Consider the following 25,858-nt stretch of genomic DNA (forward strand, 5'->3'; position numbering starts at 1 on the left):
TGTCACATCTTAAGTACCTCACAGCATCAGAGATGGAGGGAGACAGCTGAACACAGCTGAACACAGCCTGAACTGCCTGTGCACAACAGATCCTGGCATTGTTTTTTTTGGAATGAACACAAAAACCTTGATAGTGTTATGGTTTATGTGGCATATGATAATAAGCTGATTCATTTCCTGCTTAGATTCTTACCCAAATTTAGATCTATTTTATTGTTGTTGTTGTCTAAGAAGCAGTTAAAGATGTATCTCTGCATCCTAGCAGTTTCTCATCTCCATACAGGAAACAAATTCTATATGGTTCTGCTGCAACTTGATCCTGTGCCCAGGAATGTTTCTCGTCAGCACCACCACCACCAAAAAAGGAGCACTTTTTAAATTGTATCAAGGTAGGATGAGGTGCATGTCCACACTCCCCTCTCTGCTGAGGAAGCACATCAACATTTGGGCCTTTCCTGCAGTGAAAGGCCCCAGCACACGTCTCCGCGCCCAGCCTTGAAGCAGGGGAAATCTTTCCTCCTCATAGGGAATCTCAGTGCTGGGATGCTATGCCCTCATTTCCTACCACCACCTGCCTGTCCTCTTTGGGCATTAGAACCCTTTTGCTGGGTGCAGGATGCCCTGGGAAGTGCTTGGAGCTGCCACGCCTAACTTGGTGTGCTTGTACACACTGAGCAGCACACTAGGCAAGTCTTCTGCTGGAGTAACAAATTGGGGTGATGCTGATAACACAGCTTCCTGTGTTTGCTTATTAAAATGTAGGGTACAAAAGGAGCTAAGTTGTGTAGCTTTCCCTCATGTGCAGCTGCTTTGTGTTGATGCAACTTCCTTGGGAAGCAAAAAATCAACAGGAAAATTCAGGCTTTTTTTCCCACTGAGTCATGCTGTTGCAGCTATGCCAGAAGACAGAGCTTTCTGTGTTGGTAGTGTCAGCCTTTGTGTCACAGCTTGCAAACCTCCCTGCATGCTGCAGCTCCGACGGCAGCAAATCAGCTTCACGCTCTTCTGGCTGAAGGCTTTTGGGAAGGGTAAGAGCAAAGGGTGGGGAAAAAAACCTGCTTCCTTGACAGGGGCAGTCTGAAAGGCTGGCTGTGGAGCAACCACTTGCGCAATGTTATTGCACTCTGCCACAGTGGCAAGGCGAGGACATTGCACAAGGAAAATTAGGGGAATCTGTGCTTCTGCTTTTCAGCTGGGTCTGCAGATTTGGGCATTCAGCTACTGCCAGTGTAGGCCTGACAAGGAATATGATGGAGTTAACACTGCCTATTTCACATTATAATATTCCTTTTTTTTCTTCTTTTTTTGTAGTTCGAAGATGAATACATGAAGCACTGTGAAGCAGATTAAAGCACAGGCACCAGCGGCGCATGCCAAGGCTCTGCTCCCAGACCTGTGAACCGATGCCAAGCCTTCCACATCTTGTTCCAGAGGCTATGAGCACAGGTTTGACCATCTCCAGGGGGTCAGGAGGGTGCTGCAGGCTCAGCCCTGCTGCTGCTGGCAACCATGCGAACAGCTTATGGGGTGAGCACCAGGAAGCAGCCCTATGCAGGTTGCAAGACATTTCTGCTAATGCCGCAGGCTGGCCAACAGCCTCAGGGACTTCCTCCCTGTCCTGCTGCCTCAGCATTTTCTTCCAGACTAAGCTATGGGAGGGTGTTGCCTGCCCTTGGTGAGGCCCCCGTCCATGCTCTTGCTCCTTGTTTCTCAGTCTCCCAGCAGAACAGCAGCACAAGAGCTGTTTAGAGCATGGATGCTGCCATGCAGGTGGAAAGGGAGAATGTTGGGGACTTGCTGCAGAATCATCTCAGGTGAGTGTGTGGAGGGGGAGCAATTGAAAGAAAGAGATCCACCTCTTGTGGAGGGTCAGCACCACGCTGGCAGGATGAGAGGGCTGCAGGCCTGCAGTAGCTGGAGCCTGATCCTAAGGACCTGAAGACTAGCATTGCTTGGTTCATGGCTTTTGACCAGCACACCTGTTTCTGCGGGGTTCTGTCCCACACAAAAGCATAAACACGTTTTTATGTCAGCTTTGGTTCACATCCAGCTAATACATATTCCTAATATATCCTGACCTACGTGGTGGAGGCAGGTTGTGGTCAGAGACTGCCCCTGCCAGCAGCAGGGATGTGGGTCACAGTGCTGGAGCTAGGGGGAGGGAACTGCCTGTGGTGTGAAGTGGGTGCTGCATGAGCTGCTGTCAGATGCAGGGTGACATCTAAACTAAAGCTTCAGAAACAGTATCCACAGCTCTGTCTCAGCTCTGCATGCCTTCTGTCAAAGGCTTGTGTAGGGTCTCTGCTCTCTGCAAGAGCACAGGCTTGCTGCAGCTCTGTGCCCTTCTGCTGGGAAAAAGCGATGTACTGGCCAAGGTACATAGCTGCTTCAAAGCATTGCAAGGAGGAAGGAGAATGATATCTTCAAGTTGAGTATGGAAGAGGAGAGAAAGCACTCACAAGATGCAATTTTGTTCAGCACAGTTACTCTGGAGAAAAAGCAGGTGAAGTGTATTCTTGCTTTAAGACAGAACTTTGTTCCCACTATGATTTTGAAAGAAGTTGCACTGCGCTTAGTCTCCAGCTGATGCTGTGGGAGGCAGCTGCTGGTTTCTAGCCTTTGCAAGGCAGTGTAGGGGACAGTTCTGGCATTCTTAGGCCTTTCCTGCCTCTGGATAACCTGATAAATCCTGACAAATTGATTTCCTGGAATGTGAGAGAAGTCATGTAGTATTTGTTTCCCAATTCATGAAAACAAGCAGATTTCTCACTCTCATTTCTTGGCTTTTTAAGCTGTTTGGGAAAGGTCCTAAAGGAAGAAGGACAGGGTCCCTCTAGCCTTCTACTTTTGGAAGAAATGAGAAATGTAGGCCCTGTTTCATACTCTTGCATGTGATCTATGTCTCTCTCTTATCACCCTATGCTTTCTGTACAAGTGAAACTCCTGAGGCCCTGGTTAGAAGTGTGCTGAGAGCAGGCTGAGCTTCAACCTTGGGAAGAAGTTGCTGATGGGAAAAGAAACAAAAGCTAACCCCTACTTCAGATCTCCACAGGTGCATGGTGGTGATGTCATAGCATGTGAGAAATTGTTATGTGCTGATTGAAATACAGGGCCTCCTGTGTCTCTTCAAACCTCTTCACAAACTGAACTTTTTAAAAAACTTTTTCAAGGAGTTGCAATTTTGATGGCAAAAATGTACAGGGATTAGTTGCACCAAACTCAGAATTAACATTTTAAAATGTTTTGATAATCCAAAGTTCTCCCTGTTTGAAAAACAAGAGCTATTCTGCTGAGAGGTGTGAGAGGAAAGCGGCAGCTTTTGGGAACCTCATGGCATCTCCTCACTGAAATGCTATGCCCTGCAGCTTTCTCCATCTCTTTTTCAGAGCAAAATTGCTTTAAAAATGTTGTTATGCTTATCATCTGTTTTAAGGAACAAACAAAAATACGAGGGTGTTTCAATTCTTTCAATTCCTCTTTCAGAAAGTGCTTAATTTTTACCCTTATGTGCAATGCTAATTTTAAGGCAGTGGGACTGAGGCGTGCTATCAAGCTTCTCCCTGGACTTTGTCATGCTTGAATATCTGCTGCCAACAGAGCAGGTGTCTGGGAGGCGGCTGCAGTCAGCATGTCTGTCTGTCTGTAGGCAGGCATTTCTCAGAGCAAGCAGACAGCAGAACGGGGCATCTTTTGAGTTTAGAAAAAATAGATGGAAGTTGCTGTCAGGAAGTTCAGAGTTTGAATTTAATTGTTTTCCCCTTCAGCACTGGGAAGGCTTCATGCATGCACCCTGCTTGGCCATTTGATCAGGTATTTGTTTCCATTCAGTCAGGATAAAATAAATGTCACTTCTTTCAAAATCACCTTGGATATTTACAGAGGGATGCTTTTATTCAAGCTGTGTCTTCTTTTTGAGTATCGTTCCATTTTTTTTCTTTTAGTATTGTTATGATTTTCATGTGTTTTCTACTGGTGAGGTACTGGCACAGGCTGCTTAGAGAAGCTGTATGTGTCCCATTCCTGGAGGTGCTCAAGGCCCTGCTGGACGGAGCCCTGGGCAGCCTGAGCTGGTAGGGAGCAGCCCTACCCACCACAGAGGGGATTGGGACTGGGTGGGCTTTGAGGTCCCTTCCAACCCAAGCCATTCTGTGATTCTACTTGTTGATAACTTAGGACTGCAACATCCTAGGAAAGGGAAGGATGGTGAATGTTTCTCCAGTACTCTTTTTGACTAAACAGCTTGACTCCAACTTACATATGTGTTGCAAGATACAGAAAATTTACAGAGCCCAAACAACAGAAACAACTTGGCTGTGCTGAGATCTTCTGTTGCTCAATACAGTTAACAACTCCTCAATGCATATCAAGCGATAAATATCAAAAGTAGAAAGATAGGGAGCAGAATGCTGTTCTTCCTCAAAACTATTTCTGCACCTAATGCTGCAGGAAGTGATTATGAAAGAATGACTTGTGCAAAATAGTTCTATCAGCCTTTCCAGTGATGAGAACTGACTGTCAGGAGAGGAATCTGCTTCTTTCAACTTGCAGGGAAGAAGGTACACAAAGAAATGGTTTTCATTTTTGTGTCCCCATTCAGCAGCAGTGATAGAAGTAACAGGAAGCAGAGTCTGAAGGGCAGTGTGGGCAATCCTGAGCTCTTTAGGAGATGTGTCTTAGTTAGAGGGCATTGGGAAGCTGTCAGCACTAACTTTTCTCCAAGGAGCACAGGTGGGAATATTTTGTAGCTCCAGAGCTTCCATAGGATTTGCAGCTTTTGTTGTAATTGCAGATATGAGGTGACTACGTGAACCATACAAGATCGGTATATGAAGAAAGAGAAATTCAATGTTCAGTACACAAGGCGTAAGTATTTACCCTTGGCAGACCCAAGACTGGGGGATGCTGTTTTTCTGCAGTACCCAAACTGTTTTCAGCAGGCTTATAAGCTTTAATATGTGATTTATTTTCTGGTGTAACCAATGGTGAAATGTTCTTGGGCTCCAATAGCAGGAAACACAGCCCTTCTGTAAATTAATATCAGTACTGTTCTAATTACGTTAGTTGATGTTGTGATGGTAATGTCTAATTCTCATCTGTTCCCAGCATTGATTGACCAAAAAGGGCAGAGTTGTTGAATTGGGTATCAGCTTGTTCAGCCTTTCTGATAAAGAAAGTAAATTACTTGCAGAGTGTTTAAAAGGGTGTGCCAGGAGTGCACTCAGCTTTGCTCTTTAGAAGCCCTGAGGCTCCGCTGTGGGAGACCCCAGGATCACTTCAGCAGGGTTTGCCACACGGTAAGCCCCAGACTCTCAAAGGGCTGGCGTGGACTGCAAGTCAGGCTCATGCCTTTTTTGACTTTTGGCTTGTGACTTCCTGGTGGCAGAACCCGACTGACAGACTAGTACTGACTGCAATGGGTGTTTTTCTAACTGTCTTTTCCTGCTGAGGATTGAGACATACCGTTGTAGCTTTGTTCCTGAGAGAGGATGTAATGCAAAAGAGTGAGGAGGCAGGGGCTGTAGTAGATGTCTGTATGAAGGACTTTAAGAATGGCCTTTATGGCTGTTGAGACATTATGTGGCTGTAATTCTGAAACAGATGGCTTCCCATGTTTTTAAGTTTAGGCAGCTGAAATAGAAGAGAAAGATAAACATCACTGGAACTCTTACAGATAAAATTCGAATCTGAACTTCCTAATAAAATTACACGGGATTCTAATTGTTACAAGTTGCTATCCAAAATAAAGCTCAAAACTCCTCTCCTCTCCTTTCTGTTAGCTACAGCAAAATGTTCAACCAAAGTAAACAGAAACCAGCAACTAAGCTGATGTGGCAAGTGTGGGTGATCTACATAGCCTTGGCTGCACACCTCCCTGAAGAACAAGCCCTGAGACTGGCCTGTCTTTCATGCGATGCCACTGAGTCTTGCAACTGCTCTTCCATGGGTTTGGACTTCATTCCCTCAGGGCTCACGGGCAAAATCACGATGTTAAACCTGGCCCACAACAGGATAAAGCTGATCCGGGCACATGATCTGCAGCAGGCTGTGAACCTGAGAGCCCTGCTGCTGCAGTCCAACCAAATCAGCTCCATAGACGAGGACTCGTTTGCCTCCCAGGGGAAACTGGAGCTCTTGGACTTGTCAAATAACAGCCTGGCTCACTTGTCCCCGGTGTGGTTTGGGCCCCTTTTTTCGCTCCAGCACCTCCGCATTCAAGGCAATTCCTACAGCGACCTGGGAGAAAGTTCCCCCTTTTCCAGCCTGAGGAACTTGAACTCCCTCCACCTGGGCAACCCACAGTTCTCCATCATCAGGCAAGGAAACTTTGAGGGCATTACATTTCTCAACATGCTGAAGATTGATGGTGGCAACCTCAGTCAGTATGAACCTGGAAGTCTGAAGTCGATTAGGAAGATAAATCACATGATCATAAGCGTAAGAAGGATTGATGTATTCTCAGCAGTCATCAGGGACCTTCTGCACTCTGCCATTTGGTTAGAAGTTAGAGAGATCAAATTAGATATTGAAAATGAAAAACTGATTCAGAACTCTACTCTTCCTTCGACGATACAAAAACTTACATTTACTGATGCTTCATTCACAGATCAATATATTAGCCGAATAGCAGTGTTATTGAAGGACATCACATCTTTGAGAGAGTTAGAAGCAATAGATTGTGTGCTTGAGGGGAAAGGAGAATGGGATACAACAGAAATTGCAAGAAGTAGGCAAAGTTCTGTTGAGACAATATCAATAACAAATATGACTATTCGGGATTTTTATTTGTTCTTTGATCTGCAAGGTATAGAGACACAAGTAGATAAGCTGAAAAGACTCAGCATTGCAAGTTCTAAAGTCTTCATGGTACCGTGCAGACTGGCAAGATGTTTTTCATCACTTTTATATCTTGATTTCCATGATAATTTGCTTGTAAATAATCGCTTAGTTGAGACAATCTGTGAAGGTGCATGGCCTTCATTACAAACTCTAAATCTAAGTAAAAATTCTTTGAAATCCCTAGAACAGGCTGCAAAATATATAAGTAATCTACACAAACTGATTAATCTTGATATTAGCGAAAACAATTTTGGTGAGATGCCAGATATGTGTAAATGGCCTAAAAAGCTGAAATACCTGAATCTCTCCGGCACTCAGATCCCCAAATTAACACCTTGCATTCCCTCAAGTCTTGAAGTGCTGGACATTAGTGCTAACAACTTGCAGGATTTTGGTCTGCAACTGCCATATCTCAAGGAGCTGTACCTGACAAATAACCATCTGAAGACCTTGCCTGAAGCCGCAGCCATTCCTAACTTAGTGGCCATGTCCATCAGCAGAAACAAGCTCAACAGCTTCTCCAGGGAAGAGTTTGAGTCCTTCAAGCAAATGGAGCTGCTGGATGCCAGCGCCAATAACTTTATTTGCTCCTGCGAATTCCTCTCCTTCATTCACCACGAGGCAGGGGTAACCCAGGTGCTTGTGGGGTGGCCAGAAAGCTACATCTGCGACTCTCCGCTGGCGGTGCGAGGGGCACAGGTTGGGAGCGTGAGGCTGTCGCTGATGGAGTGCCACCGGTCCTTGCTAGTGTCTTTGATCTGCATTCTGATGTTCCTGTCCATCCTCATCCTGGTGGTCATTGGGTACAAGTACCATGTAGTCTGGTACATGAGAATGACCTGGGCATGGCTCCAAGCCAAGCGGAAGCCCAAGCGAGCCCCCGCGAAAGACATCTGCTACGACGCGTTCGTCTCCTACAGTGAGAACGACTCCAACTGGGTGGAAAACATCATGGTGCAGCAGCTGGAGCAGGCGTGTCCACCCTTTAGGCTGTGCCTCCACAAGCGGGACTTTGTGCCCGGGAAGTGGATTGTGGACAACATCATCGACTCCATTGAGAAGAGCCGCAAGACGCTCTTTGTGCTATCAGAGCACTTTGTGCAGAGCGAGTGGTGCAAGTACGAGCTGGATTTCTCGCACTTTCGCCTCTTTGACGAGAACAACGACGTGGCGATCCTCATCCTGCTGGAGCCCATTCAGAGCCAGGCGGTCCCCAAGAGGTTCTGCAAGCTGCGGAAGATAATGAACACCAAGACCTACCTGGAGTGGCCTCCGGATGAAGAGCAGCAGCAGATGTTCTGGGAGAACTTGAAAGCAGCTCTAAAATCCTAGACGGGATCATGAAAAACGAGTCTGTGGCCATGCTCTACTGGATTTATTTCCATTGCCTTTTTGTCCCTTTACCTAGCTGCATCTATCTAACAGAGATCTGAGCTACTGAAATTGCTGTTACTTGCTTTGAAATTATACTATTCTTGTCTCTGTGATCATGGCTTTCCTAAGCATTTTAATCGGCAGTCTTACGAAAAGCAGTTTTGTTCAAAGATTTGCTGTTGAAAAGTTATTAGATACACAACTGTCTATTTTATGTAGCTTCATCTTTGCAAAAGCTTTACACAAGAGCCTGCTTAGCCTAGGTTTAACCACGTCCAGTTGAATGCGATGAAAGACAGTTTCTGCAGCAAGGATTTTCATCCTAGCTTCCGTACTGAGTAGAACTAAGAACTGATTCTCAATAGTATTTCATAATCGTGGTAAGTTAAATGTCAAAACCTTCTAAAAATCATGGCTGCAAACTTTAATCTAAATATGTGCTTTCACTCTGTGGTGCTTGTTGTTCTTTGTTAGTGAAGAGATGCTTCAGAGGGGGGTCCAAACACTTCTTTGACTTGCTTAAGTGTCGGTTGTTGAAGTGCTCACCTGGAGTGTGTCAACACAGTACCGATGTAGTCTTTGATTTCAAGACCATCCTCTTCCCTCCGATCCAGCAGCGCAAAGTGGGTGTTCCTCACCTTTGTTCTCTCTGCAAGGTAGTCCACAAAACCAGAGCAGCTGAAGACTTTCCCACCTCCAACACTGTTGGATGGGCTCATGTTATCTTAGGAAGATGGCTGGGGCAAGGATTGTAACTGCTGAAGAAGTGCAGTAAACAGAGTCACCACCACCAAGCTCTTCCTTCAGATGTAATTTGAAAATGAAGGGGGATCTCAGGAGACACCTGTCCTGGAGACGCAGAGAGTTTCAGCCGAACCTTAACAGCTTGAATCTGGCCAGCCTAATAAATAACTATCTACTTGATCGTGTCAGCGTTTAGGCATAATGTTCTTGGGACTGACATTTGCAGGTATGTACAGAAGCAAATCTTGAAGGGCTTCCCATGGAAATGTTGACAGTAGTTATTACTTTATCAGGGATTAGATCATAGAATCATAGAACAGCTTGAGTTGGAAGTGACCTTAAGGACCACCTAGTTCCAAAGCTCTGCCATGGTCAGGAACACCTTCCACTAGGACAGGCTGCTCACAGTCCTATCCATCCTAGCATCCACTGCTTCTCTGGGCAGCCTGTGCCAGTGCCTTGCTGCTCTCTGAGTAAAGAATTCCTTCCTTAATCTAATTCTTCCCTAACTTGAAAGCAGACTTGAACTTGTAGGGCAAATTAGATGTTCCTGTTTCTGTATATTTCCAGAAAGTATATTCATATATATTTACAGATATATGAGATTATATATTTATGCTCTTATATATGTATGTTGTGTATGTATATTCTGTATATTTTTATTATGAGTTCCGCATGTTTATTGAGTCTTGTGACAACCTGAATTTGTGTGAAGGGTTAAGTTATATGTGACTTTGTCTAAGTTTGTGTTTTTTGAGCATGAGCACAGAGGAATGTATATGAATGTTTCAGTGCATTTCCACAATTGTCAATGTTTTTTCTTTCTAAGACATGTAACTTTTTATGCCTAATGAGAACTGGCTTTCCTGTGAATAGATAAATGTGTTACATTACTAAATGAAAAAAAGCAACGTCAGGCTTTTTGTTTTTTTTTTATTTGATGTTCTCGTCTTCCAAAATCCTTGTCAGTAGCAGTTATATTTGGGAGTCATGCTGGACTTTAGATACTTTTCTAAATAAATTAGCTGATCTTCTTAGTGCTTTTCTATACTCTTTCCTGCTGTCATCATATCACTGATTAATTCCTAACAATTCCATTGTAATTGACAATCAATAATAAAAGCCAAATACTTCAATACTCCCACGTCAGTTCTCCTTTCATTTTCTTTTTCTTCCATTCAAGATAGAAGTCAATTAAAATTATCTTATGTGGAAGAACTGAGATTTTACATTGAAATATGCCTCTGAAGCCTTACCAGTGTTGTGTAACACAGAACAGGCAGCACTGAATACAAACATCTGTCACAAGTCTGTCTTTCTGGATAATTATTCTGCAGTCCGTACCCCCATGTACAGAGTGGGTTTTGCACAATACTTGTTAAGGAAGCATCCTGGCACCCTGCACAATGACTATGATGAAATCCAGAGGCATTAAATCAACGTTTGTTTTACTTTCTCAGGCTTCTTTCTCCCTGTAAAGTCTTGCTTCTCCCTTTGTGGCTACCGTGCATTCTTCTGCCTGAGAAGAGAAATAGCTGAAGTTTTCTGTTTGTGGGCCATAAGCAGTTGTTTCTAATGATTGGGCTAGATGGCGTTGCAGGCAATTACTTTGTGATGAAATGTCAAAGTATCGGTGTATGGACTGAGTGTATTTGAAAAATAAGGAAATTTGCTTATACACGTGTCTCTGTGGGCGTATTTGTATGTACTCACATATACTTGTGTACGTATACTTATGTACCCATGCTTCTGGGTATATGTGTATGAATATGCACGCACATGAGATTACATTTTCTGAGGGTGTAGCATGGTGCATACCCTGCTTTCAGTTCTTGTTTCCTGGTGTAATGACTTCTGTAGGGTTGGTCCAAAGTCTGCATTTTTCAGTTCACTGTGTTGGATCAAAATAGCACAAGGGCCAGTCAAATCTGAACTCTTGGCAAGTGACTAGTGAATCATGTGGTAGCAAACACTGAGCATAGATAAAAGTGACTGGGAGGCTGTGTGTCTAGAGATAAGGAGGGAAATAGGTGGAATTGGCTTTGTGGTGTGCTCTTACCATAAGCCCACATTTTATGGACTCACTCATTTATAGAAGACATTACTGATTTTGTGCCAATCAGATCCTCCACATAGGAATTACCCCACATACGTAGCTGAATCTGAGAAGTGGGAAGGAAACAGCCACATGAGAGGAAGCTGAGTGAAGAGCAGTCATCAAGAGAGAGAAGAAAGATAAAGCAGGATAAGCAGCATGCAGGCACTCGAGATGGAGCAACAGGGAATGGTTTCTGCACAGAGGTGAGTCTGCAGGCTGGAGGTACAGAGAGAGAGGCTATGATGCCATTGTGAGAAGCGAGGAGGGTACGCTGGACTATCTAACCTCTGCCACCAAGTCTTCCTCCTCAGTGTGAGAGATCCAGGATGCTCGGGTGCTGGGTGGGGGCCACCTCCTGGAGGCCATAGTGGAAAGGAATTTCTGGCTGCCAGCAGTGGACATGGTAGGAGCAATTACAGGCAGCTGGCAGGGCTGCATGGCAGGCAAGTGGTGAATGGAACACTCCCTGGGAGTACCAGCAGCAATGTCTTCAGGAAAGAGGGATAAAGTAAAGCAGCTCATGAAAAAGAGACAAGCTGGGTCAGGCTGTGTCACTTGTGCTCAGTTTCCTTGTGTGTGCTTTGTCCCATTCATGTGTTGTCTCATTTGTACGTCACTGCCAACTGCCCAGGGAAGGAGAAATGTGAACATGGGCTGCTTTTGTTTTAGGAATCCAACTAGAAAGAGCTCAGTAAGCAATGGTCGCAGGACGGTGGGATCAGCTAGCTCCTCACTTCACTCTCCTATCACACATTGCTTTACATGTGTGAGTGTGTACGTATATATGCATATATGCTATTGATGTATAACCAGGATGTATGTAATACATGCACAACCGAGTGGGAGGCAACAATTTTCCCAGCCTACTTGTGGATCAACCCACACTGCATACTGTAGCAGAATCTAGAATTTAATACCCCTCTTTTAGCTTGATGCTGCTTCCCAAGCTAGAATCAATTTGCATGCTATTTGCATGCACATTTACCTTTAGCATCTATTAGCCTTTACAGAACCTAGCTCTATTGACACTCATGGTTTTGTTTAAGAATATGTTTGTATACTTCTACTACTTTTGTCTAGGAAGGATAACCTTGAATGCGCCTGGGTTATCTTTGTCTGTAAACCAGAAACACTTTGAGAATTTAATTCATTATGATGCCTTATGGTGCAAGTGTTATCTGTGAAAGTTTTCACATATTACCTGTATTTCAACTTCTATGTGGCAATTTATTTTGTATCCATCACAAAAGGGAAAAAGTGATTCCTTAATAGGGTGGTAAGTGGAGAGGGGAAATTTTTCTGAATGGGTGTGGAGGGGACAGAAAAGGACCCTGGAAGTCAGGAAGCGGTGTTAGAAGACAGGAATGGGAAGAGAATGGCTGAAAATGAATGATAGTAGAAATGGAGTTTCCAAGAGTGCCCCATGGGACAGACAGTCAAAACAACCTGGAAAAGACACTCAGGGAAGTGACAGTATAGAAAAATTCCTCCTGTACCACCAAACTGGATTTATTCCTGCCCTCCCTGCCAGTAAGGAGGAGAGTTGTTCGGCTCAGCTTGTGTTTCCAATGTGGTACCTGTCCAGTTCCCTTTTGTTCTGCCAATTTTCAATCTGTAAATAACCAACCTTTAGAGAGATTTTGATGGACCATGCTGCCTAGTTGGTTGTGTTTTTTTTAATTATTGTCTCTTTTCCTAATGAATGTGCAGCTTGATGCCACCTTAGGCTTGCTATTCATTTTAATCATCCCACTTGAATGTGTTGCTCATGAAACTGATCTACACTGTAGCTTTTTCTCCTATGGCCTTACAGCACTGTTACCAGCCAGCTTCACATAATCAAAGAAGCCCCATAAAAAAGCCTCATCTGGACAGCAGGTGAGTGTGACTATAACTTTGTATGGGATTCACCTGCCTAAACAGCTATACAATGGAGCTTCATTTAAGATTATGGTACAATTTTTCTTGGAGGTATCATATCTTATTATATGTGTCTACAAGACTGGATGTGAATTGCCCCTAAAAGCTGTTATTTCTCTTCAATGACCTAGAAGTACATGGTGAGTGACCACAGCTTTAAAGTCTGGGGAGATTATTGTGTCCTCCAAGACTGAAATCTCTACATCAGAAGAAGACAGAGATTAAGGGAAAGTAGTGCAAGAAGTCAAAATACTTGTCGTCTTTTTTAGGTGAGAAGAGATGGAAGGATCTAAAAAATGAACCACATCCTTTCCTCTTTTCTCTGTATGTCCAAACAACTTCATCTAGCTCTGCCCCTTTTGAGTGATTTTAAGCAACTCTAGCTAAAATAATGCAACTAGAACAGGAGGACTTGTCTGTATGAACTTGCCTATTTGGGTCACCTACTGTAAAACCGAGGTATGAATTTCAAGTAGAGCAGTTCTTCTGCACAGTGTCTCAGTGGGATGACTGAAGGAGAAAGTACTCCGCTGTGAGTCAATCTAACCTATGGGAACCAGTTCATTTGTCTCTTTGGAGATGGTTCACTCTTTTGACCCTCAGTAAAGTGCCAACCTCTCAGGCAAGGATTCTGTGACACACTGGGAAACGTTATCTCGTCCTTCAAAAGTGCTCTTTGATCGTTGCCAAGAAAGCATAAACCAAAAAAGGTTTTAAGTGCAACATATAATAAGTATTTTTAAGGGAAAACTGCCCCCCCTGGCTTTAAGAATTGTGTTATTCTAGTTCCTCAAAGGAACTAGCTAATGTCTCTTTGTTGGAAGAGAGGTCAAGGTGGGTATTTTGGTATGCTCTGCAATACAAAAACAAACACATAATCAATATAATGAAAGGTATGAATGTGAAGAGAAAGAAAAGTGAGAGAGAATCCACCTACAACTGTGTGGGATATCTCAAATCATTTCAATTCAGATCACAAGGAACTGGCTGTGAGGTTGGAAAGAGAAGTGGATCTATTCCAGCCAACTGACCTGACCTGCAGGAAGCACCGAGAACCTCTGATCCAAAGCAGAAAAAATCCCTAGCGGAGAGGGAGGATATGGCAATAAAAAGGAAGAGCTAGGAGTCAGCAAATTATAATTGTCAGTTTTACCAGCTTAGGTTTTAGTATCAAGTGTTAGACTGATCACAACATGATAATGATAGCCTACACACATTAATCTCCCTGCTTCTAGCATGTATACGCCGGGATAGCCAAAGGCTGAAGAAAGTAATTGAAATATATGCAACTGTCTTCTCTGTACCGTCAGAAGTGAGATTAGACATATGCTTGAGTGAATATTAAATATTTCTAAATGGGCAAAAGAGCAGTTATTCAGGTCTCTAGCAAAATCTGAAAAATATGTGCAGCTGCCAATTCATTTGACAGTACTCATTGAAAATGAGAACACAATGGAGAAAAATGGAGTTAATTCAATGTACTTGGCGTGTAGCGAATTATTTTGGAATATTTAGGTACAGTAAGGTTTTTTTTTTTGTTTTTGTTTTTGTTTTTTTTTTTGGTAAAATAATGTAATTAATCCCTGAAATGCATTAAAAACAAATGTTTTCATAGTGTCTTCAGAAAGACAGAAAAGTTAGAGGGACTGTGTTTTAGCTATATCCAAAGTGTAGCAACTCCAAAACTAAGTAATCATCTTGTATTTTGTAGGTATTTCAAAGTTTAGGCAAAATAAACAACTATGAATACTTGGAAAGTGTGGGTGATCTACATAGCCTTGGCTGCACACCTCCCTGAAGAACAAGCCCTGAGACTGGCCTGTCTTTCATGCGATGCCACTGAGTCTTGCAACTGCTCTTCCATGGGTTTGGACTTCATTCCCTCGGGGCTCACGGGCAAAATCACGACGTTAAACCTGGCCCACAACAGGATAAAGCTGATCCGGGCACATGATCTGCAGCAGGCTGTGAACCTGAGAGCCCTGCTGCTGCAGTCCAACCAAATCAGCTCCATAGACGAGGACTCGTTTGCCTCCCAGGGGAAACTGGAGCTCTTGGACTTGTCAAATAACAGCCTGGCTCACTTGTCCCCGGTGTGGTTTGGGCCCCTTTTTTCGCTCCAGCACCTCCGCATTCAAGGCAATTCCTACAGCGACCTGGGAGAAAGTTCCCCCTTTTCCAGCCTGAGGAACTTGAACTCCCTCCACCTGGGCAACCCACAGTTCTCCATCATCAGGCAAGGAAACTTTGAGGGCATTACATTTCTCAACATGCTGAAGATTGACGGTGGCAACCTCAGTCAGTATGAACCTGGAAGTCTGAAGTCGATTAGGAAGATAAATCACATGATCATAAGCGTAAGAAGGATTGACGTATTCTCAGCAGTCATCAGGGACCTTCTGCACTCTGCTGTTTGGTTAGATGTAAGAAAACTAGCATTCAGAGTTCCTGAAAAAATACAACTTTTGAGAATTATGTCTTCCTCTTTCGCAAAGAAAATATCTTTAAAACAGTGCTTATTTACAGATGCTACTGTACCTGGGATTGTCAGCATTTTAGAAGGCATGCCAAAATTAATGGAGGTGGAGATGAAAGACTGTACACTCTTGGGCACTGGACGGTGGTATGCACAAATTCATGCAAACCAGTCACAATCTCTGAGGGTTCTGACAATTGAAAATTTATCTATAGAAGAATTTTATTTGTTTACAGATCTTCAGTCTGTACTAGATCTACTATCTCTTTTTAGGAAAGTCACAGTTGAAAATACCAAGGTGTTTCTGGTACCATGCAAACTTTCACAACAACTACTGTCATTAGAGTATCTTGACCTTAGTGCAAATTTACTTGGAGATCAGAGTTTGGAGCATTCAGCCTGCCAGGGTGCTTGGCCAGCATTACAAACTCTAAATCTAAGTCAGAATTCATTGAGTGACTTAAAAATGACAGGTAAAAGCTTGTTTCATCTAAGAAACCTAAATCTCTTAGACATCAGTGAAAACAATTTTGGTGAGATGCCAGATGTGTGTGAATGGCCTGAAAACCTGAAATACCTGAATCTCTCCGGCACTCAGATCCCCAAATTAACACCTTGCATTCCCTCAAGTCTTGAAGTGCTGGACGTTAGTGCTAACAACCTGCAGGATTTTGGTCTGCAACTGCCATATCTCAAGGAGCTGTACCTGACAAATAACCATCTGAAGACCTTGCCTGAAGCCGCAGCCATTCCTAACTTAGTGGCCATGTCCATCAGCAGAAACAAGCTCAACAGCTTCTCCAGGGAAGAGTTTGAGTCCTTCAAGCAAATGGAGCTGCTGGATGCCAGCGCCAATAACTTTATTTGCTCCTGCGAATTCCTCTCCTTCATTCACCACGAGGCAGGGGTAACCCAGGTGCTTGTGGGGTGGCCAGAAAGCTACATCTGCGACTCTCCGCTGGCGGTGCGAGGGGCACAGGTTGGGAGCGTGAGGCTGTCGCTGATGGAGTGCCACCGGTCCTTGCTAGTGTCTTTGATCTGCATTCTGATGTTCCTGTCCATCCTCATCCTGGTGGTCATTGGGTACAAGTACCATGTAGTCTGGTACATGAGAATGACCTGGGCATGGCTCCAAGCCAAGCGGAAGCCCAAGCGAGCCCCCGCGAAAGACATCTGCTACGACGCGTTCGTCTCCTACAGTGAGAACGACTCCAACTGGGTGGAAAACATCATGGTGCAGCAGCTGGAGCAGGCGTGTCCACCCTTTAGGCTGTGCCTCCACAAGCGGGACTTTGTGCCCGGGAAGTGGATTGTGGACAACATCATCGACTCCATTGAGAAGAGCCGCAAGACGCTCTTTGTGCTATCAGAGCACTTTGTGCAGAGCGAGTGGTGCAAGTACGAGCTGGATTTCTCGCACTTTCGCCTCTTTGACGAGAACAACGACGTGGCGATCCTCATCCTGCTGGAGCCCATTCAGAGCCAGGCGGTCCCCAAGAGGTTCTGCAAGCTGCGGAAGATAATGAACACCAAGACCTACCTGGAGTGGCCTCCGGATGAAGAGCAGCAGCAGATGTTCTGGGAGAACTTGAAAGCAGCTCTAAAATCCTAGACGGGATCATGAAAAACGAGTCTGTGGCCATGCTCTACTGGATTTATTTCCATTGCCTTTTTGTCCCTTTACCTAGCTGCATCTATCTAACAGAGATCTGAGCTACTGAAATTGCTGTTACTTGCTTTGAAATTATACTATTCTTGTCTCTGTGATCATGGCTTTCCTAAGCATTTTAATCGGCAGTCTTACGAAAAGCAGTTTTGTTCAAAGATTTGCTGTTGAAAAGTTATTAGATACACAACTGTCTATTTTATGTAGCTTCATCTTTGCAAAAGCTTTACACAAGAGCCTGCTTAGCCTAGGTTTAACCACGTCCAGTTGAATGCGATGAAAGACAGTTTCTGCAGCAAGGATTTTCATCCTAGCTTCCGTACTGAGTAGAACTAAGAACTGATTCTCAATAGTATTTCATAATCGTGGTAAGTTAAATGTCAAAACCTTCTAAAAATCATGGCTGCAAACTTTAATCTAAATATGTGCTTTCACTCTGTGGTGCTTGTTGTTCTTTGTTAGTGAAGAGATGCTTCAGAGGGGGGTCCAAACACTTCTTTGACTTGCTTAAGTGTCGGTTGTTGAAGTGCTCACCTGGAGTGTGTCAACACAGTACCGATGTAGTCTTTGATTTCAAGACCATCCTCTTCCCTCCGATCCAGCAGCGCAAAGTGGGTGTTCCTCACCTTTGTTCTCTCTGCAAGGTAGTCCACAAAACCAGAGCAGCTGAAGACTTTCCCACCTCCAACACTGTTGGATGGGCTCATGTTATCTTAGGAAGATGGCTGGGGCAAGGATTGTAACTGCTGAAGAAGTGCAGTAAACAGAGTCACCACCACCAAGCTCTTCCTTCAGATGTAATTTGAAAATGAAGGGGGATCTCAGGAGACACCTGTCCTGGAGACGCAGAGAGTTTCAGCCGAACCTTAACAGCTTGAATCTGGCCAGCCTAATAAATAACTATCTACTTGATCGTGTCAGCGTTTAGGCATAATGTTCTTGGGACTGACATTTGCAGGTATGTACAGAAGCAAATCTTGAAGGGCTTCCCATGGAAATGTTGACAGTAGTTATTACTTTATCAGGGATTAGATCATAGAATCATAGAACAGCTTGAGTTGGAAGTGACCTTAAGGACCACCTAGTTCCAAAGCTCTGCCATGGTCAGGAACACCTTCCACTAGGACAGGCTGCTCACAGTCCTATCCATCCTAGCATCCACTGCTTCTCTGGGCAGCCTGTGCCAGTGCCTTGCTGCTCTCTGAGTAAAGAATTCCTTCCTAACACTTAATCTATTTCTAGCCTATTTTAGTTTAAACAAGGAGGAGGAAATTGCCTGCGATGTTACAAGCAGTTCAGAAATAGAGCAGGCAAAATGATTTGTCCTTAAAGTCATTGAATGGCACATGTTCTAATTCTGAACATGCATTTATTAAAAAAGGGGAAGGGGCTCAATTATTAGAAGTTGTAAACATTTCAACTAGAAGTCACTAACAAGGTATTTAACAATGAAACAAACTTTAAATATTGGCACTTCCTTTTCTTTTTCTTTTTAATGGGTATACGTAATAAGAAAATAAGTACTTTTTTTTCTAGCACAATCTTCTCATTAAAGGCAGCAATTTCTTTAAAGAATGCTGTACAGTCCTTCTGTAATGTGAGAAGAGACATGATCTTGCAAAAGGGTACATAGCACATCAGAATTATACCAACCAGCTATACCAAAAGCTACTTTGACAAGTCTTTTATAATTAAGCATGAAATATGCATACTGCAGTGCACAAGAAAATATCCAACACTGCATTCTCATTAATTTCTGACTCTCATTAATGTCTGACTTCTGTTCCAGATACAGGAAGTAATTAATGTATTGGACTGTGCCTACAACTGGTTACAGAGTCAGTCCATGTAATACACGTTCCCACCTAACCTGTTGTTAAGGAAATTGGAGATAAAAATTACCAGTAGGTAAATCTTGATGTCTTCCTTAGCTGAAGTCAAAGAGAAAGTATTGGGTTAATGTTTTGAAATGTCTTCACTTCCTTTTTTTGGAGGAGTAAGATTAAATTTAAATATCCTCCTCAAATACTGTGGACTCACAAAAATGGACTTTTAAAAAATTATTTTAACTCAAGCAGTTTTCTACAGATACAGCAGCACATCTTCAACAAATGTTTCATATGTTGGAGAAAAAAATGTAGTTTACTAAGAGGAGGGGAAAAACTGATTTACATACTTTAAAACACTCCTCTCATTATACAAATTATTTCAGAATGTCTTAAAATCAAGGAGGAAGATATAAACATACTTTTTTTTTTTTTTTTTTAGCTTGCTTGGAGTCTTACATAAGAACTATCATCTTCCCTAAATATAATTGCTCTTTAATAATAATTATTTTTCAATTTATTTGATGTGGCTATCTCATCCTTCCACTGCAGATCAAAACAAGAATTAGCAAGTAATCAGGCTACAGTTTAGAAAATTCAAATCAAAAGCACACTTGTTAGAGAAAGGGTATGGGTAACTTAATGCCATCTTCAAATCAAGCTTTTCCACAGAGCGTGGGCAAGTCTGTTTCTTGCCAATTCTGCACCAACCACAGATGTATAATCCATGAAACCTGGTATCAGGTGTATTTTCAATAAATCCTTCAAATGGAAACAAGGCTTAGAACATTAATCCGCAAATGTATTCAAACCATCCACAGAAAATTTTGATGACTGATGATGGATACTGCCTTGTTTGAAAACCCAACAGTTTCAAATGGCTTAAAACATTTAGAATAGTCAGGAAAAACAAAGTTCTGAACATCCAGACCAGTAGTTGTGTTTTCCAGCACACAGGAAACCAGAAGACTTATGCTCCGCAGGAGGAAGTGATTAGTAACAGTGTTCCAGCACAAATGCTGTGCCTTTCTTCTTGTTTTCTGGAGTGCAAAACGATGGGCTGTTTGGACCCCTGAGAATCAGCCACTGGGTATTCTGCTAGGCTATAGGCTACAAATGTGCCATCTTTTGGGGAGGCTTCCACACCTGCCTTGTGGAAAAACTACTTGTGACACACAGACCTAGACATAGATGGGAAATCCTTCACAGTGCATAGGATCCTGAACTAGAAGATCTGGCTGAGGGGCCAGCGTGCCTGGTTTGCTGGGGCTGCTCCAGAATATAGCCAGGCATGAAGTATCTGAAAGGTGGATCTGGGTATGCAGCTCTAGGGTTATTGCCATTCTTGCTTCAGATTGTCTGTCAAAGAACCGCATGGACTCAATTTGTCACAGAACTGAAGTATATTTCATAGCCTGATTCTGAATCTTTTCTGTTGTATTCTTTCTGAAAGTGAGGGTTTTTTCTTTTTTTTCTTGGTATTTATTACTGTTGTGATTATTTTTTAATGCAGCTTAAAAGAGGAGAAAATAACAGCTCCATAATCACATGGAAAGGATACATATGATTACAGGACAGCTGGTAGGTATTTTCAGTGATCCCTTCTTCATTAGTATCCACAAATATTTTCTGCCCACAGACTGAGCAGATGTCAATCGACAAATTTCTTATGCCAATGATGTCATAAAACCGTCAAGATTGGTTTAACAGGAAAAAAAAAAAAAAGCCAAAAAACATCAAAATAATATTTGTGTAGTGTCAAGTATGCACAACTACAGTTTAAAAGATGTCAAAGATATGAATAGTGGGAAAATAGCTGCAGTCATCTCCATTTACTAGTGCCAGGATTATTACCAAGTAATAATTAAATCTTACTGTAGTTTAGAGATCATTAGCAACTGTTTGCTTGATTTTGAGAAACTGAGACAGAAGAGGAAAGGGAAGACAGAACTACATAAGAACTACAGAAGAAGAACTACACAACATGCAGCTATAAAAAGGACAGGAGAACAAGATTCTTTTGCAGAGTGTGAAGAAGAACCTTGTCTTGCCATGACAATTAGGAAACTTTGTAATCTCTTGTTTGTAGGGAACCACCTGTTAGAAACTCTGGTATATTTCACAGGCTAGTAATTCATTAAGGCTAAACTTCTAATGATAAGATCATGGAATCGTTCAGGTAGGAAAAGACCTGTAAAATCTTGTAGTCCAACCATCAGCCCATCCCCACCGTGCCAACTAACCTGTGTCCCACAGTGCTGTAACTCCACGTTTCTTGAACACCTCCAGGGATGGTGACACCACCACCTCTCTGGACAGCCTGTGCCAGTGCCTCACCACTCTTTCTCAGAATAAATGTTTCCTAATATCCAGTCTGAACCCTCCCCTGGCACAGCCTGAGGAAATTACCTCTCATCCTATCACTGTTGCCTAGGAAAAGAGGCAGGGAACTGCTGAAAGTGATAAGGTATCCCCTGTGCCTCCTCTTCTCCAGACTGAACAATCCCAGTTCCTTCAGCAAGAGAGTTCGTCAGTTTGTCTGTGGCACAAGAACTGCTCTCCTTAAGGGAAAACAAGGTTAGTTGACTGCCAGTAGGTCTTTTTCTCACAAGTCTAGGAACTCAAAAATTCAGGAACTCACTTCTAATCTTTGCAAGTGGTATCCAAAATGATGATCCCTACTTACACCAATGGTGGAAGCTCTGTAGATAAAACAGATCTCTGCAAAGTCTCTGTGCATCGCTCCACTGTACAGTCCATAAAAAAGCAGCGTCACATCAAAATCCATGGAGCTGTCAGTCTTGACCCTATCACAAAGCCACAGTGAGTTTATTCTTGACCAGAATACCAGAACAAAATATCTGCAAGATTCATAGTCCGGTTAGCTCCTGCTTCCCTCAAACTGCAGGTTTAATTTTTCTTTTTCTTTTTTTCTTTTTCTCTTTCTCTTTCTCTTTCTCTTTCTCTTTCTCTTTCTCTTTCTCTTTCTCTTTCTTTTTCTTTTTCTTTTTCTTTTTCTTTTTCTTTTTCTTTTTCTTTTTCTTTTTCTTTTTCTTTTTCTTTTTCTTTTTCTTCTTTTCCTTTTTTCTTTTCCCCCCAGCAACAGTCATTGCCATACTTGAAACATTAAGTTTCAGTGTTAAGGGATTTAGTGAGTGCGGTGGCTGAATAAAGTTTCAGGTTTTTCCCTTCCTATCATAATATCATAAATACAAGTTGCAAACTGACTGTGTGACTAATAAGAATTGAAAAGTAAGAGAACCTGAAGCTCCAACACTGAAGATTTCATTTCTTGAGATGTCTGGTGAAGAGACCAGCCAGGAGAAATTCCAATACAATCAAAGAGAAATCTACTGGAGAAGAAATCTTAACAGATGCTAGTCCCAGTTTTACCAGAAGATGCCCACCTAAAGGATAAAATAAATCCAAGCACTGTAAATGTTATGGGTAAATAAATGACAATTCCAGTTGCATAGATCTTGTGTGTTTTGCAGAGTGGCACACAAAATGCCAATGTTATGTTGAATAGGTAACTTCTAGTGAGGTATTTATTTAAGTCCAGATGTGGATTTAAGGAATAAATTCAGACTCTTTGGTATGCATCTCCAGGCTCAACTGCACCTGGGATGACTGCTATTGATGAAAGTCTGCAGAATGTAAAAACAAGACAGAACTGACGGGATGGATTTAACTCACCCAAAGCTACCAAAAGCTCCCTGTTGCCTGCCTTGCCATTGTCCAGCACAATCCCTTTATGATATGCCTACATACTGCAGTGTGCTTTTTTAATTTTTCTTGGTAGGTAGTCATTGGGTAAGCAGCAGAGAGAATAGACATAAATTTTCAGTAAATTAGCTACTTTCTAATACAAATCTGTATTAGAGCTTTGTTACAATGCTAGCTCCAAAATGGAGTCCTAATTAGCTGAAAAATGGTATCACAGCCTTCTCTTGGGTAATCCTATAAACAGATCAATTAGCATGCATTTGCATTAATTATTTCAAAATTCCTTATTAAGTGTTATGTTTGTCTTGCTGTTAATTTTAACACTTCTAGCCTCTAGCTGAAATGCAGAAATATTCTGTCATGTGGATGAAAGATACGAATCTATTCCTACAGTTGAAAATTCCAGTATTGATTTATTATTAATACTTTAAGGTCTGGACAATTCCATAAAATAATACATATATATTGCTGCTAAATGGAAGCTTTAACATCTGGATCACATTATTCCAGATTTTTCTCATCCACCCATCACAGAAAGAGGAATTTCCTGACAAATCAGATTGCTGCCCAAAGGTAAAATGTTTTTCTCATTACCATACGTTAAATGATCTCAAAAAGACCTAGAAATGAAGTCAGCACAAGCATCATAGACAATTTTCCTATTTTCTAATTATGCAGATTAAACAGGTCATACAGGCACCAACTTAAAAAATGACCATCTGTACTCTGCCCCTCTCACAACATTCCTCACTCAGAGTAAGAAAGAATGTGTATCACAAGCAAATTCATCAGAAGGGCATTATTCCACTATCTGTTCCATCTTAAAGCATATGGAGAAACCTGCAAACATAAAGAAAATAACTGTGTAATAATCAGATTTGTTGTGACAGACTGACCTTACCAGAACTCGTTAACTTGGCAACCCAAGCTAACTGGCTCTCTAAAAATCTAGTTTCTTTTGATGTAGACATATTCATATACTCAAAAACATTTGCATGAGAGGAGTAAGAAGTCAGCTGCTTGGGTTTTCTTTAGGTTTAAATTAATGTGCTTATAGTCGATGGCATGCTAATAATTAGTGGAGATTTCTTTATTAAGCAAATCACACAACCTTATTTTCAAGTATAGCCTCATTACTTATGTACAGAAATCAATACTGTCCTAAGCGAGCATAAGTTTGGAACTGCATTCCAAAGTTCTCATGACACGATTGCCACATAATACAAGATATATAATCATTAAAATGGGGCCAGAAGTATGGCTTTTCTTGTTCAAAGTTTTTCTGAGACCATGACAAATCTGCCTTTCTATCTCAGATATTTTAAGATTTCTGTCATGCCAGGGAAGTACAATTTTGTCCACATATATCATATTTATTTAACCAACAGGCAGTTCCATCAGCAAGAAAACTGTATTATAAGAGTCAGCTGGGTACCTGATAGTTATAATTTCCTTTGGGAAAATACGGAGTCTGTACGGAGAACTGTAATAAACCTTTTCCTTCCTTCCCCATTTGATATGCTAGACTTCTGCTTTTTTGTTGAGTAGAATGGATAGGAAGGACTAGAACAGAGTAGGCATGGCTTTCAAATGATCATAATTCTCTGAATATTACTTGTAGTTGCCACTCATATCCCAGAGCTACAAGCACACAATTGCCTCCACTTTACTGAATTGAAGGAATGCCTCGTTTGTGAGCAAAACGGAGAAATGGGAGTGTTATTTGAGCACAGATACAAATCTATTGAAAAAGAGAGGTTTTTACAATGTGAATTAGCAAAACACAGGCTCTGTAGTTATTTTCAAATATCTGAAACAACAATGCCAGAATTCTGAAAATTCTGGAACAATGGTTTTCTCTAACATGCTTCCCCATCTTAAGGAAATGTAACCCCCAAATATCAGCTACCATTTAGAAAAAAACCACAGTTGCCAGAGTGGCCCACAAACATTTGATTAATAGCAAAACTTCTTTATTTCCCTCCCCCTATTTTCTGCTAGGATCCCACTCCTGTTATTTTATACCTAGCCATCTGGTGAAGGGCAATCTCTTCCTTCTTGCCAAAATTATCCACAGCTGAGCCTTGGTTGCTTTGCTGCAACATTTTGCTCTCAATTCTTTGAAATAAGAGCCTTCCCCAGCATGTCATTTTTTCATCATGAGACATTTTATGTTCTTGATAAGTCTGCAAAAGCCACTTTGAGAAGCTAAAGGCTGCTGCTGTTTCTCTTGTATCCAGTAAGTAGTTGCTGCTACTTTTGTTGTTGTTATTTTTGAGCAAGCTAATAAATACTCTTTCTTTTTTGAGCTAGTTTTATGCTGCTCTTGGCTTTCACCTCCTTTTTCATTTAAAAGAATCAAAGCATATTCTTTTTTCCATATTTGCAAAGCATTTTGAAGGGGAGGGAGTCAATCACTGTAGTCTTTTGCTTTATTTTTCCTACAAAAAATGTGCAGTTCTTTCTGAACTATACATCTAAGAACAACAGGAGTTATCTAGAGCAGGGACCAGTACACGCAATCACCCATCCTTAACACAAGGAGTCTGTCAGAAAAGTTTTCTAGTTCATGTTTCCTTCTAAGCCTTAACATTCCATTGCAACAATGGAAGACTTGGGCTGCTTGTGTTATTGATCTCCTAGGACAGAAAATAAATCACAGAATGACCAGGGTTGGAAGGGACCTCAAAGATCATGAATCTCCAATCCCCCTGCCACATGCAGGGCCACCAACCTTCCCACCTACTACTAGACCAGGCTGCCCAGGGCCCCATCCAACCTGGCCTTGAACACCTCCAGGGACAGGGCATGCACAACCTCTCTGGGCAGCTGTTCCAGCACCTCACCACTCTCTCTGTAAAGAACTTCCTCTGACATCCAACTTAGTTTTTTTGTTCTGTTGTTGTTGTTTGTTTGTTTGTTTGTTCCTAAAGATGCAACTGTGTTGTATCAAACAAGGGAACATGATTCTGCTGTGCACAACCTGCTTGTGAACTCTGCAGGCATAAACTGAGCTGTCAGAACCTGGATGGCAAATAAGAGCAATGTACAAGTAAGCAAAAGCAGAGGGTTGCATTCCCTTTAGCAAGCATATGGTTGTTTTTCAAACTTTGACTTATTTGAATGTTTCCAACCAAACAGAAATGATATGCACACTAATGCAAGCATAACAACTACCACCTGGAAGAACC

General features: G+C 42.2%; 2 protein-coding genes across 11 annotated transcripts; both read left to right on the plus strand.

Annotated features, from left to right (window-relative positions):
- The first annotated feature begins 1,063 nt into the window (after window positions 1-1,063).
- Window positions 1,064-11,492, plus strand: LOC116243168 (toll-like receptor 2 type-1). 6 transcript variants are annotated; one of them, XM_090138410.1, is made up of 3 exons: window positions 1,064-1,527; window positions 4,790-4,863; window positions 5,778-11,492. In XM_090138410.1, exon 3 carries the CDS (start codon window positions 5,788-5,790, stop codon window positions 8,167-8,169), a length of 2,382 nt encoding a protein of 793 aa, XP_089994536.1. In that variant the 5' UTR covers window positions 1,064-1,527; window positions 4,790-4,863; window positions 5,778-5,787; the 3' UTR covers window positions 8,170-11,492. The 6 variants fall into 6 exon arrangements, with proteins under 6 accessions (XP_089994536.1, XP_089994537.1, XP_089994535.1 ...); XM_090138411.1 differs by having other exon boundaries at window positions 1,064-1,446; XM_090138409.1 differs by lacking the exon at window positions 1,064-1,527 and adding an exon at window positions 1,674-1,814.
- On the plus strand, window positions 1,682-24,958 carry LOC116241809 (toll-like receptor 2 type-2). Of its 5 annotated transcripts, none has more exons than XR_016465703.1 (3): window positions 11,122-11,256; window positions 14,685-18,073; window positions 20,455-24,958. XR_016465703.1 is itself a non-coding variant. In XM_090138415.1 (3 exons), the coding sequence occupies exon 3, from the start codon at window positions 14,716-14,718 to the stop codon at window positions 17,059-17,061; it is 2,346 nt and encodes a 781-aa protein (XP_089994541.1). In that variant the 5' UTR covers window positions 11,149-11,256; window positions 12,867-12,931; window positions 14,685-14,715; the 3' UTR covers window positions 17,062-19,374. The 5 variants fall into 5 exon arrangements, 3 of the variants coding, with proteins under 3 accessions (XP_089994542.1, XP_089994540.1, XP_089994541.1); XR_016465704.1 differs by lacking the exon at window positions 20,455-24,958 and adding an exon at window positions 19,384-20,445; XM_090138415.1 differs by lacking the exon at window positions 20,455-24,958 and adding an exon at window positions 12,867-12,931 and having other exon boundaries at window positions 11,149-11,256; window positions 14,685-19,374.
- Window positions 24,959-25,858: the final 900 nt, after the last annotated feature.

Source organism: Phasianus colchicus, chromosome 4, assembly GCF_987193195.1.
Source record: "Phasianus colchicus chromosome 4, bPhaCol1.hap1.1, whole genome shotgun sequence".
NCBI classification, from domain to species: Eukaryota; Metazoa; Chordata; class Aves; order Galliformes; family Phasianidae; genus Phasianus; species Phasianus colchicus.